This window comes from Brassica napus, chromosome C2 (genome assembly GCF_020379485.1).
Source record: "Brassica napus cultivar Da-Ae chromosome C2, Da-Ae, whole genome shotgun sequence".
Taxonomy (NCBI): Eukaryota; Viridiplantae; Streptophyta; class Magnoliopsida; order Brassicales; family Brassicaceae; genus Brassica; species Brassica napus.
In genome coordinates this window covers 34,316,217-34,328,794 of record NC_063445.1, presented here as the reverse complement: position 1 = coordinate 34,328,794, position 12,578 = coordinate 34,316,217, and the positions used below count along the sequence as shown (strand labels likewise).

At 43.8% G+C, this 12,578-nt stretch overlaps 1 protein-coding gene across 1 annotated transcript; it reads left to right on the top strand.

Annotated features, from left to right (window-relative positions):
* The first annotated feature begins 553 nt into the window (after positions 1–553).
* Positions 554–1,681, top strand: LOC106392867. Its single transcript, XM_013833643.2, has 2 exons — positions 554–745; positions 917–1,681. Exons 1-2 carry the CDS (start codon positions 554–556, stop codon positions 1,679–1,681), a joined length of 957 nt encoding a protein of 318 aa, XP_013689097.2.
* The last annotated feature ends 10,897 nt before the right edge of the window (positions 1,682–12,578 follow it).

Below are 12,578 nucleotides of genomic sequence, written 5' to 3'. Positions count from 1 at the left end.
GGTCCGGTAATGCGCATGGAAAAACCTCCGGGCAAAACCCCAACGAAAACACTCCCGCGCCAACGCGGGACCCCTATCGTGGAAGACAAGGAGGAAGGAGAAATCGAACGCGTCGATGTGGATTCTAGCAGTCAGTCCGAACCTATGGACGAGGACGCAGACGTGCATCCACGTCGTACAAGGAGCCGCGCGGCCCAAGATGATTCTCAGTTCGATAATCCTATGACCGAAGAAGAAGAAGCTATCTTCTGGGACGAACATGAAGAACTGGCCGAAGAGCTGACTCGGAACACTCGCGGTAAATGCCGACAAAGTCGGAAACCTGCTAGCGAGAAATTCCAGATTCGCGATCTCCGCGATCACCTCATGAAAACAGCGGTAGAAGTCAGAGCGGTGAAATCTCAGATTCACCATGCCACTAGCACCGCGCCCGAGATTGATCTGCTGCTCGAGGAATCTCAAAACTAGGGTTTCAGATCCTGGAAAGATCAGGGTAACGCCTTACGACGGCATGACCGATTCATGGGCACACCTGCAAGCTTTCCAGATCGCAATGGGGAGAGTCAAATTTAGAGAAAGCGAAAGAGATGCCGGCGAATGCCGCCTCTTCGTCGCAAACCTCCAAGGAGCAGCACTCGAATGGTTCTCTCGCTTGAAGCGAAATTCCATCGGAAGCTTTCGCCAACTCGCCTCGGAGTTTCTCAGGCAGTACTCTACGTTCAAAGCGAAATTCCATCTGGAGCATGTCCGAGGGAGATGATGAACCTCTCTGTGACTTCATAAGATTATTTAAGATTGTCATGGCTAGAGTTAGCGGAATAAGCGGCAAGGTAGCAGTAGACGCACTCAGTAAGACACCTGGTACAAGTCGAAATTCAGGAAGTTGATAACCTTGGATAAGCTGCGTATGATTCAGGACACGCTCTATAAGGCCACATACTACATAATCATCGAAGAAGAGACGAAAGTCTTGTCGCAAAAACATAGGCTGACAAAAACATCGTCTAAGGATCCCGGGTCGGATCAGAAACCTAAAAGGAGAAACCCTCGTGACGATAAAAACGTCCATCACGGGGAGGAAGAGACCCAGGGAGAGCATAACTACGCCACCAGTTCCGGACCAGAGCAAGGCTGGACGACGGGTAATACATGGACCCGAAATCCGAATTACGACGAAAATGCCTTCTGTGACTTTCACCAGGCCCGCGGCCACTCGACCGTAAACTGCAAGGTTCTCGGTGCCAGGTTGGCCGCAAAGCTACTCGCGGGAGAACTCGCCGAAGTATCTAGCGTAAAAGACCTCGTCCGCGATTCAGACCGCCCTTCGAGAAATGATAAGGCCCCTCAAACGGATAACTCTCTCCAAGGGAACCAATCAGGAGAAAAGCGCGGGAGAAGACTGGATGAGAAGGGCAACGACAATAGTCGCCACAAGGTCAACATGATCATTGGAGGATCGCAGTACTGCAGCGACACCATCTCCGACACCTTCGATGAAGAAGAGGCCAGCAGGATCGATCAGCCCCACTGCGATCCGCTCGTGATTGACCTCGTGATAAGGGATCTCGAGGTTGCAAGATTTCTCATCGACACGGGTAGCACGGTCAATGTCATCTTCCGCGATACCCTTAAAAGGATGGACGTCGAGCTAGGAGAAATCGTTCCGCCCCCAAGCCACTAACCGGTTTCGAGGGCATGACATCTATGACTCTCGGATCGATCAAACTGCCCGTCGCGGCAAAAGAAGTCACGAAGATCGTCGATTTTGCAGTCATTGACCACCCGGCCATCTACAACGTCATCATGGGCACGCCTTGGCTAAACGCTATGAAAGCAGTCCCGTCGACTTATCACCTAGGCATCAAATTCCCGACTCATAACGAAATCGCCGCATTCTGGGGATCCCAGATACAGTCGAGACGCTGCTTCCTGGCCAAACAAAGCTACGAAAAATCACAACCATCGCGATGGTAAAGCCCAAACGGGCAAAGCTAGCCCATGCATCAACTGAAAACGATTAGGAAAAAGACGATCTGGAGTCGTCAACTTAAGCAACAGACAAGGAGCAACCAGTTTCAAAGCCTAACGCTTCTACCCAGCCGGCTGAAACAAACCCGGTAAAAGACGTCCGTCCTGCGACTAACGCGACCGATGCAGTAGTCGAGTAAACACACTCTCACAACAAACAGAACTACGAGATGGCTTGATCCCCGAAAGGGGTACGTAGGCAGCTCGTCCAAGGATGGGTTCATCTATCCCCCTCTCCAAAAAGGGGGGGGGGGAGTGGGTGCATATACGAATACTCATATATTCCCGCATTCTAAAGATACTTGCCTTGTACTCAAATTTTTTGAAACTCTTTCGGCATTAAAAAACTTCGTTAGCATCTCTCTTATTTCGGAAGAACATCTTGTTATACTTTCGGAAAACATCTGTATACGAGCAAAACGATTATTGAACGAAACCAAAAAACACAAACTCGCGAAAAATCGTCATACCTAAAAACGGATCGACTCCACACTAACTTACCCAACAAAGAACAAAATCGTCACAACGACCAAAAGCATCGCCGGAATCAACAGATTCCACCGACCACTAAAAAAAATCCTTCGAGACCATATCTCGGTCGTACCGTCAATTCCGACTCTCGACCAGAACGCGATACCCTGATCTCAGATACTTTACTAACATAAAGTGTGTTTTCAAAAAAAAAAAAATATAAGCAAGACGTCGCCTATATCTTCGAGAACACGCTCCCAATCCGTTTGAGACTAAAAATTGCAAATGCTTGTCGATTAGCCCCGCCAAGCACTTTAGCCGTCCAAAACAAACACATTTAGGCTTACGCTAAGGATAGGTCCTCTTACATCCGACCAGGATAAAATAGCGCGGCCTCTTTCCTCCTCCCTTTTCTGCTCACTCGTAAGGGTCCGGACCCCCACAAAGGGGGAGGGAGTCGACTGAAGCTAAAAATGAAATCCGAAATTTTGGTCAGCACTTTCAGGAGACTTAAAAATTTTCCTCGAAGAGATGCTCGATTCCTACCATACAAGTCAAATAAGACGAGAACATATCATGGACTTTAAAGCGGAATGGAGTCAGGTTAAAATCGAAACAGGCAAAACGAAAGCCGATTAGTCATCGCAAAAGCCTATAACCGAAAGTAAACCTAGGTCTTACCTTAAACCCAACATACTGGTCTCTAACGTCTGAAGGCATGATATCGAAAAGATACGAGATCCTGAAAGTATGTCTCTTCGTCTATACCAAAAACTCTCTCATAGCTTCAATGAGCAACGAGTTTGACGATCCACAAAAAGAGGCGAAAGACGAGATGACAACTTGGATCCTTCCCCTTACACTTAGCAAGATTCTAAACATTCTTAAAAACCTCTTTTTTATAAAAGCATGGTCAAAACACGAAAGCTAGGGATTCAAAGTCACATACGGCCAGTTCCATTACATAAAAAAAACAACAACACGACCATATTGGGCCAGCAAGCAAACAAATAACAAAAACAAATTACAAAGTCATGGGAACACTCTCCCGAACGACTCACAGCAAACCTAACAATCAATCGCCAAGGTCAAAGTTCCCACTCATCGACCTTCCGATCGAGTAGTCGTTGACATCGAGCGAAGCAACCAGCTGGTTTACCTCACCCGTCTCACCAAGGTCTCCCGTCTCGGCCTCCACCGTATCTGGAGAAACGGGAACCAGATCCCATTGCTCCCAGATTTTTTCCTCGACCTCAGGTATTGCAAAGTTTTTATCTTTCTCGGGCAAACGCACGGTCTGCCTCGCATACTCGCCATCATACGAGTAGTCAGGAAGCTGCGTAAGTTAAAAACCACCCACGGTTCCACGACACTCACGATAATCCGCGAGTGCCTTGTAACGTTCCTTGATCTCCCCAAAATTTTGCGAGAACTTATCACGGCGTTTCTTTATAACCTCGACCACCTCTCTCTTCCCTCGCCTATAGGCATGGTTGACCTCCTTCTCAAATGACTCTCCCTCACGACGACGAGAACTTTCCAACTCATCTTTCAGACGGGCGATCTCTTTATCAGCCACCTCAGCCTTGAATCGAGCCATATCAGCCTCTTGCTTGCTGGTGTTGAGGGATCGGTTTATCATAAGAAGGCCCTGTGAAAATTCTCAAAGTCAAGGAAGGTTCGGCCAAAACAAAAATCCGAGAATGTTTAAAAATGAGAACCTACCCCATTGACCATTCTTGCCGCCTTGGCAAACTCTAGCACTTCGCTGGGTCCACCTTCGGTCAGAGGAAAGTCAAATTAGAACAAACCTTCGAGATTAAACTGCTCGCTACCGCTTCCACCGGCTTGACTGTCGAGATAGTCCTTGAGTATGTTGTCAGGAGAAAGCTGCCCGTCTACCACGTCTTCGTCCACCATAGGTTGCTTATCCTTGCAAGGTTTCGAACTAGCTTTCTTCGTCCGAGGCACGTATGGAATAAACCCATCTGTGTCTGACTCCGACCCTTCTTCGGTCGGCAGGTCCGGCTGAATCGGGAACGATGGAGCACAACAGCACGGCGAACCCGCCTCGGGGTGAAGTTTGCCCAAAAGTATGGATGTCCGCGTAATAACTCTCGGACGGTGAGCAAACCTTCGGGAACCCGATAAAGAGTGGTGGACACTGTTTAAAAGAAAAAAAAAAACCTAACGAGTAAAGATCAAACGTCTTTAAAACCAAAGATAGCGAACATTCGGAATCAAGAATACCTCTTTCCCCCCCCCCCATCTAGTCCTAAAGACGGCGATGGCGCTCGCTTCCACAGAGGCATCACTAACACGAACAAAAAAGAACTGCTCTTTCCAATAATGGTATTTTGATGCGAACCCCGAGATGATCGCCATGCTTGAACGAGGCCTCACTTGGACTATGAGCGAAGAAGACCATCTCGGCTCAACCCAAGCTTCGAGATGATTAGCATCAAGGGTGATTTTCAGTTCATAACTCAACACCAAGATTCCAACAAGGTGCTGGAAACCGCATGGATTAACTTGGCTGATCGACAAGTTAAAACGGTCGAGAAGCTGTACGATGAGCTCCGGGATAGGGAACCATAGATAACACTGCATAAAGTACGCCTCGTAGCACGTAAAATAGCCTTCGGGCGGATCACATGCAACTTCCCCAGCTTCTGGGAGGCAAAACTCGATTGACTCGGGAACTCTGCAGGAACGTCTAATGGCCGCGAGCCCATTTGGACAACTCTTACTCGGACAGCCGGCCACAAGGTTGGTCTTAAAAGGAGAAGGAACCCACAGACCAGGAACAGGAGGTTTCACTTCACCCCTAGCCGCCCATTACGCATCGATCTCCTCAGGATCGATCGAGTCCGCCGAGAACTCCACCTTGGGCAAGACATCGACATGCTGCGAGCTGGAACCATCGGGAACAGAATGGTCATGATGAGACTTGGTGGATGATTTTCTCTTTGAAGACATGATCTTTCTTTCTCGAAAAGAAAAGAGGAAAAGATAGAAAATGTTTCTTTACCAAAGGGAGAGAAGAGAGCAAAGGATTTTCTTTGAAGAAAATTTGTGGAATTGAGCAAGTAAAGAATCTGAAAACTTACTCCACATACTTATAGGCGAAAGGATTCACTATTCAACTTCGGATTTTGAGACACTGGATTCCGTCTAACTTACTCGACATGTCTAAACCACTCGCGAGAACCTGAAGATTTTAAGGAGCTGGGGGGCTAACTGTTGGGGTCAAAATCGGTTACGGCAAAATCAACGTCAGAAAACTTCCCGAGCAAATCTTCTCTTCCATAAAAATAGAAATAAGTCGAAAAACGAAAAACGAAAAAAGCTACCAAAGGTCTAATGGCCAGCTCGTTAAAACGGACGAGCTGGATCGACCGTGGGATTCAGCTCGGCCGTTCGCGAAGCTGGATCAACCACGGATTCAGCTCGACCGTTCGCCCAGCTGGACTAGTCCAGTTCGGCGAACGGCCAAGCTGGATCAACCACGGATTCAGCTCGGCCGTTCGCCGAGCTGGACCAGTCCAGTTCGGCGAACGGCCGAGCTGAATTGACCAGAATCCATCTTCACCTCGTTCTTGTAACTCCTCTCCTGAGATTGTATCAAACTCACTCTTGTTTCGTCTCGATCGGAGGTATCGTTGGAACTATACATTTTAAAAACCGCAAGAACTTGTTTTCTCGAATAACATTTCAGATTGATCGTATAAAACGACAACGGTTAGCTGAACACCTAGGATTGCCTACGCTATACGAGAAATTTGAACGTTCTTCGGAATCGATGTCGTTTCGAAAGCGCTCTTTTTATAAAATCGTAAAAACGCTTAAGTCGGAAAAACGGCCCGAAAGGGCCCAGAGCTCGGCAAAAAGCCCACTTACGATTTTACAAAATCAAGCCCAGTCGCTACGACGGTTTATCATTTGTTACCCAGAAGAAGATAAATGTCAAGTTCGAAGGATAAATGTCAAGTTTCCGAAGATAAACATAGAGATCAAAGAAAAATGGAATATTTCCGCGGAGAGATAAACTCGACCGAGGGCAGAAAGGGAAAAGGTAAACCGCCTTAGAAGGAGCATATAAGAGGATCGAAGTTGGAAGGGCAGGAGGACGCGAATTTTCTACTCAAAGCAATACTTAGCACTTAGAGCAATTTAGGCATACTTTCTGTTTTTGTTATCGAGCTGCGACTCAACTAGGTTTTCAAGTCTTAGGTTGCTAGAACTAGGGATCTCGCCGACAGTCCTTGTGGCCGAAGGCTCTTGTGGCCGAAGGCTCTTACCTTGTTGTAACGCTCAAATGCAGATTTGGAATAATAAGCTTGTTGCTCTCTTTTCGATTCATATATTTACTTTTCGTTCATACTTTCGTGTTCTGATTGCTTAGCGTGTGGTTTAGCAGATATCTGGGACCTTTGGGAAATTTAGGGTTTCCTAACTTTCCTAATTTAAACGGAAATCGACAGTATGAATTTCGCTTCCCACAACGATGAAAGCGATGCCAGTGGAGAAACCCACAAAGAGATGGTTAACGGATGGTGACTTCATTGTGTTTCAGACGTTTAGGTTGCTCAACTGCGATGCGTTTGAACCCTATGAAAGGTAATATTTTAAATTTATATTTATACCAGATATTATATAATGAGAGTTGGAGTCAATATTATCTAAACATTATCGCACATGATGTTTGAAAAGTTTATGCTGGAGAGAAACCCAAATAATACCCGTAGTGATCTACATACATCCAAAGATCAACATGTTGCAAAATGAGTCAAAGACTTTGTAAGGTTAGCTGATTTTTTTTATAATTATTAAATATTTGAAAGAAATTAGCTATATTTTATAATCCATTATACTTACATTGCAGATTACATATGCTACTAAAGCATATGACTTTCTTTTATGGATGTTGGATTTCTTTCAAGGGCTGTACCACAAGTACACATCTTGGATGATATATTTTTTGCGAGGATACTGCTTCCATACACATAAAATAGTCAAGATAAAAATACCTAACACAATGGTGCGTATATATGTGGAACCACCGAGACAGAGTATTATGGGCTGAGAGAAGAAATCATGATGATCGAGTATAGTGGTGATGTTGGCTTGAAAGCTATGACTTTCATTTGGTTTGTTGTTTGAACCGAAAACGGTGTGTTTGTCGGATTCATACAATGAAGAATTTAAGAAATAAATTTATTAGATTTTTGAGGCTTAAGAGAAATCAACATAGAAATCAAATGGAAAATGAACATCAAAAAGAATTTATTGATCAAAGATTGTATTACATGTATGATTACAAGTGTAAAGTAAATCTAAGAATCCATAAACTCTTTGTAAGAAGTGTTCTAGGTCTAAAATGGAGAAGAGAAGATCCCATGCTAAAGAGAGATGTCTCTTTATTTATACAAAGAAGAAGCGAGGGCTCTATAGTAAAATGAGCCTAATTTATTGCCTAATGGGCCTTGAGGGAGGATGTAAATCCACCCCCAAGAGTAAGCCCCCCATGTTCATAGAGAGAGATAAAATCGATCTCTGTGAATTTTATGAATAGGGTTTATTAGAAAATGAATTATACACATCCATATCTATGACGATTTAGGCGAGTTTACTTTGAACTTGTGCCTAGTAAAAGGCGAGTTTGCTTTGAACTCGTGCTTAGTTAAAGACGAGTTTACTAGACTCATGCTGAGACAAAGGCGAGTTTACTGAGAACTCGTGCCTAGTAAAAGGAGAGTTTCTGTAAACTCATGCCTAGCCAAAGGTGAGTTTTTGTAAACTCATGTCTAACAATAAGCGAGTCGACCGCAAACTCGTGCCTAATAAAAAGCAAGTTCAATTTAAACTTGTGCCTAAAATACACGTTTACCGAACTATTGCAGACTCGAAGTCTCGTGTTGAGATCGTGTGTGCCGAGCAAGTTGTTGGCTTGTGTGTCTGTCAGGCTATGATGATGTGAGAAAGCGCCGGCTTGTGCTGCTTCCGACAAGCTCGTAGCTGAGAGCCATCTTTCGTAGCATGAGGACATATGGTGGTGACAACCGCTTGTTGGCTCTGTTTTTCTCTTTGGCTCTGGTTCACAAAAAGCATGATCATGATTAGACCAATATAAACCAAAAGAAACAACCAACTGTTGCATAATTAATAAGCAAGCGATCAGACTTGTTTTGCTTAATGCTCGTGAGTTGCACATGATGATATGATAATTGTCAACTTATTAATATAATAGGCCATCAACAGCAAAGCAATTATAAGAGTCATTTCATAAAAGTTATATGAGAGTGAACAGCTCACAGCTATAATGTCTATCTTGACACGTGTAATTTAAATATGAATAAAGCATGTGATGATTTAATAAGGCTTATCTTTGTCGTGAAGAAGAATTAAGAGTCCGAGGTTGCCGAGAGCTTTGTTTGTATCTTGGCAAAGGAGTTACCGCAGACGTCGTTTCGAGACCTCGTTAGATCATAACAACTCCTTTCCATCTTAAAGCTTGTAGTGAAGACGTCCCCGTTCGCAGAAAGCTCCGTGGGGGTAACAATCTTTACGTCGTCGGCAGGCTAATGTGCTCTGGGAAGTCAGGTGAACTAGCAGCTAAGAGACAAGCTCATTATGATCAACACAGGAAAATCCTTCTCAGGCTGTAGCCGAGAACAACTCCAAGCAAGTTGGATGACGAGATAGACAAACGATATCAAGTCTTGAGGCTTTTCTAGAATCGTTTCAATAATGTGTAAACTCAGCTTCTTGTGATGGGACTTGAAGACGCGGAGCCTTCTTTGCGTCTTGGTGTAGAAGTTGAAGATGCTCTGCTTATCGGAGTGTTAACAGAGCCGAGAACGAGACGTCGAGAGAGAACCAATTGAGGTTCCCTTTTGATGGTGTTTGGCATGAACGACTTGTTTCAATTCAAGCTTGTCATTAGACCCACGCCTTGTGCTTTCTTCCAGACCAAAGCCTCTCGGATTTCTCAAGCCCAAACAGATATGGACACAGCATTTTCTTCCTCGAGCTCGAAGCCAAGATGGAGACCGCAATGGAGGTATACACCGACCCTGAGATGGACCAGTGCCACGTCTCTGGGACTAGTCTCCGGGACTAGCCACGCTTGTTCACAGGAGAAGACTCGCCGTGGAGTTTGACAACGTCGTTGAGATGAACACACCACCGATCAAGCGACGCAAGAAGAAGTCAAAAGGTGTAGGAACACTTCACCATCGGCGTTATGGAGCCTGGTTGCGGAAGGGATTTTTGCAAAGCCTGTATGTAACCAGAGCTTTGCTTACAGCAGTGGCACCAAAGTGGCTGGGACTAGCCATCTCAAGCATCACATCGACAAAGGGACATGTCCTGCGCTTCTTCAACATACCCATGACAATAATGACAACGAAAATGGTGTGGAAGCAAGGGCTCTCAACGAGAGGTCCGTCGGTCTCAACACTTCCTGTTCCAAAGATCTACTCTCCCTCGAACGGGTCGTGAAGATTCTGGGCTGGTTGCTTTCGTGTCAAGAGGAGATCATGAACTTCACTGGTCGAACCCTCGTGAAGAGGTAAAGTCGTGATAAGATGATTGATTGTTCCTCACGGTCACAACCAGAAGTCTTCGAAGTTGACGAGTTCGTGATCTTTGTCGGAAAGGTCGAGGTTGAAGTCGGCAAAGAGAGGAATGGCCATTGTTGCTTCATCTTGTTACTAACTCACCAAGTGTTCGATTCAAGTCCCACAAGAGAGGTCTCCTTTCAGATAGAAAGCTTGTACCTTTGAAGTTCTGATCTGGAGATGAGGAGCTCTGGATCGGGACTTTTGCGCAGAAGCGGGTGAGACGCCGTCAACTTCAACGGCGGATCGAGACATCGTCTTCACCGGCGGATCAAGACAGAAGCTTCACCGGCGGATCGAGACGGGAGCTTCACCGGCGCGTCTATGAGGATCGAGACGACAAGCTCTACGAGGATCTTTGGTTCTTTGGTGGGTACATCCAAAGCAAAGCTTTGTCGTTGGTTGAAGAAAGCTTCGAACTTTGACCCGTTATCGTTCGTATCTCTCGCTCTCTCGAACCAAAATCATGTATGAAGAAACAAGACGACATTGTTGCTATTTTTTTTTTTTTTTAGATCTCGATTCTCCCAAGTTTGATATGCTATGAAGATTGTTCTCTTTGGCCCCCCCTCCTTCTAGCGCCAACTGTTTGAACCGAAAACGGTGTGTTTGTCGGATTCATACAATGAAGAATTTAAGAAATAAATTTCTTAGATTCTTGAGGCTTAAGAGAAATAAACATAGAAATCAAATGGAAAATGAACATAAAAAAGAATTTATTGATCAAAGATTGTATTACATGTATGATTACAAGTGTAAAATAAATCTAAGAATCCATAAACTCTTTGTCAGAAGTGTTCTAGGTCTAAAATGGAGAAGAGAAAATCTCATGCTAAAGAGAGGTGTCTCTTTATTTATACAAAGAAGAAGTTAGGGCTCCATAGTAAAATTGGTTTATTGTCTAATGAGTTTTGAGGGAGGATGTAAATCCACCCCCAACAGTTTGATACAGTAGTGGGTCGTGGAATGGGTAAACAAAATTCAGGAATTATTCATGTGCACCCCCGTGGAGAATACGAGAAATACGATCCTTTTATACTATCAAGTAATTTTGTTCGCGTATGTTTCATTTTCTTATCTGCGTGTGCGCTGTACAAATGCAATATACTGGTGTGCATGTACGCAACTTGTGCCCCGAGGTGTAAATGAAACATCTAAAGTTGCTCTAATTGCATTGCAAGGTGATACATAACGATGTTGTTTCACTGAGCGAGATGATAAAAATTGATTCATATATCGCAAAAGATGATTTTGATTCATAATACATGTGTCTCCTCCCAACGATGAATATGTATCAGAAGACGAGTTAGCAGATTCGTGTTTCGACTTTGATACAGACTCCGATTTGAATTAATGTAATATGTGTTGGTGATATGTATGTGAAATTGATAATATTATTAATAAAAATAATGGTTTAGAGTTAATTATTAATAATTAAGTTAATATGGTTATTTCAAACATTAAAGTTTTGGTGTTAGAGTTAATTATTAGCATATAGGGGTTAGAGTTTATTATTAGCATATAAAGTTTAGATTATAAGGTATAGAGTTTATTACAAACATATAAAACTTAGAGTATAGGGTTAAGATTATACTGTTTATAATTGGTTACAAGCATATAAATGTTAGTCGTTAATTTTGGGAATATGGTTTAGGGGTTATAGTTTTAAGTTTACAATTTATAGTATATGATTTATAGTTTTAGGGTTACTAATTTCAATTTAGGGTTACTATTTAGATTTAATTAATACAAATGTAAAAATCGGTTAAAAATAGTGTTAATGTTAATGGCTCATAACCAAGAGATTATGATTTGTAATCTTTCTATTTATCTATGACGGTGTAATCTCCTATATAAAGAACCTCTATGTTATGAATAAAGAGAGACTTTTCCATTACTTTTATAACACGTTATCAGCACGAAACTCTAAAATCTCTAAGCTAATACCCAAATAAAAAAACTCTAAAACCCTAACCCTAGCCGGTGATCCGACGAACCCTAAACCCCGATCGCGTCTCTTGTTCCCGCATCTGTTCCAGCTCGCGTCCCCGATCAGCTTCAGCCCAAGGCGTTCCTGATCCTAGCTCAGACGTTCGCGACCCAAGAGCAGCTCCAGCACGCGACCTCTTCCTCGTTCGCGACAGCATCAGACAGCTCGCGTCCGACGATCAAGGCGTTCCCGATCAAGCAACAAAGGACGTCCGCGACCCGATAGAAGCGACTCGATCCATTCCAACTCGCGTCTCGTTCGTGTCCAGCTTGCGGCTCAACTCCTTTGGTGGTCCGATTCACCAATCATCTAAGGTGAAAAGGTAATTCAAAACCTAAGAATCCATAATCGAACATGGATTGATTGATAAAGAATGAAACCCTAAAACCCTAATCTTTATGAATCAAAACTATAGAGTAATAGATCAAAAATTCTAATTGAGTAATTTGAAGCTCTAAAAGTTCGAT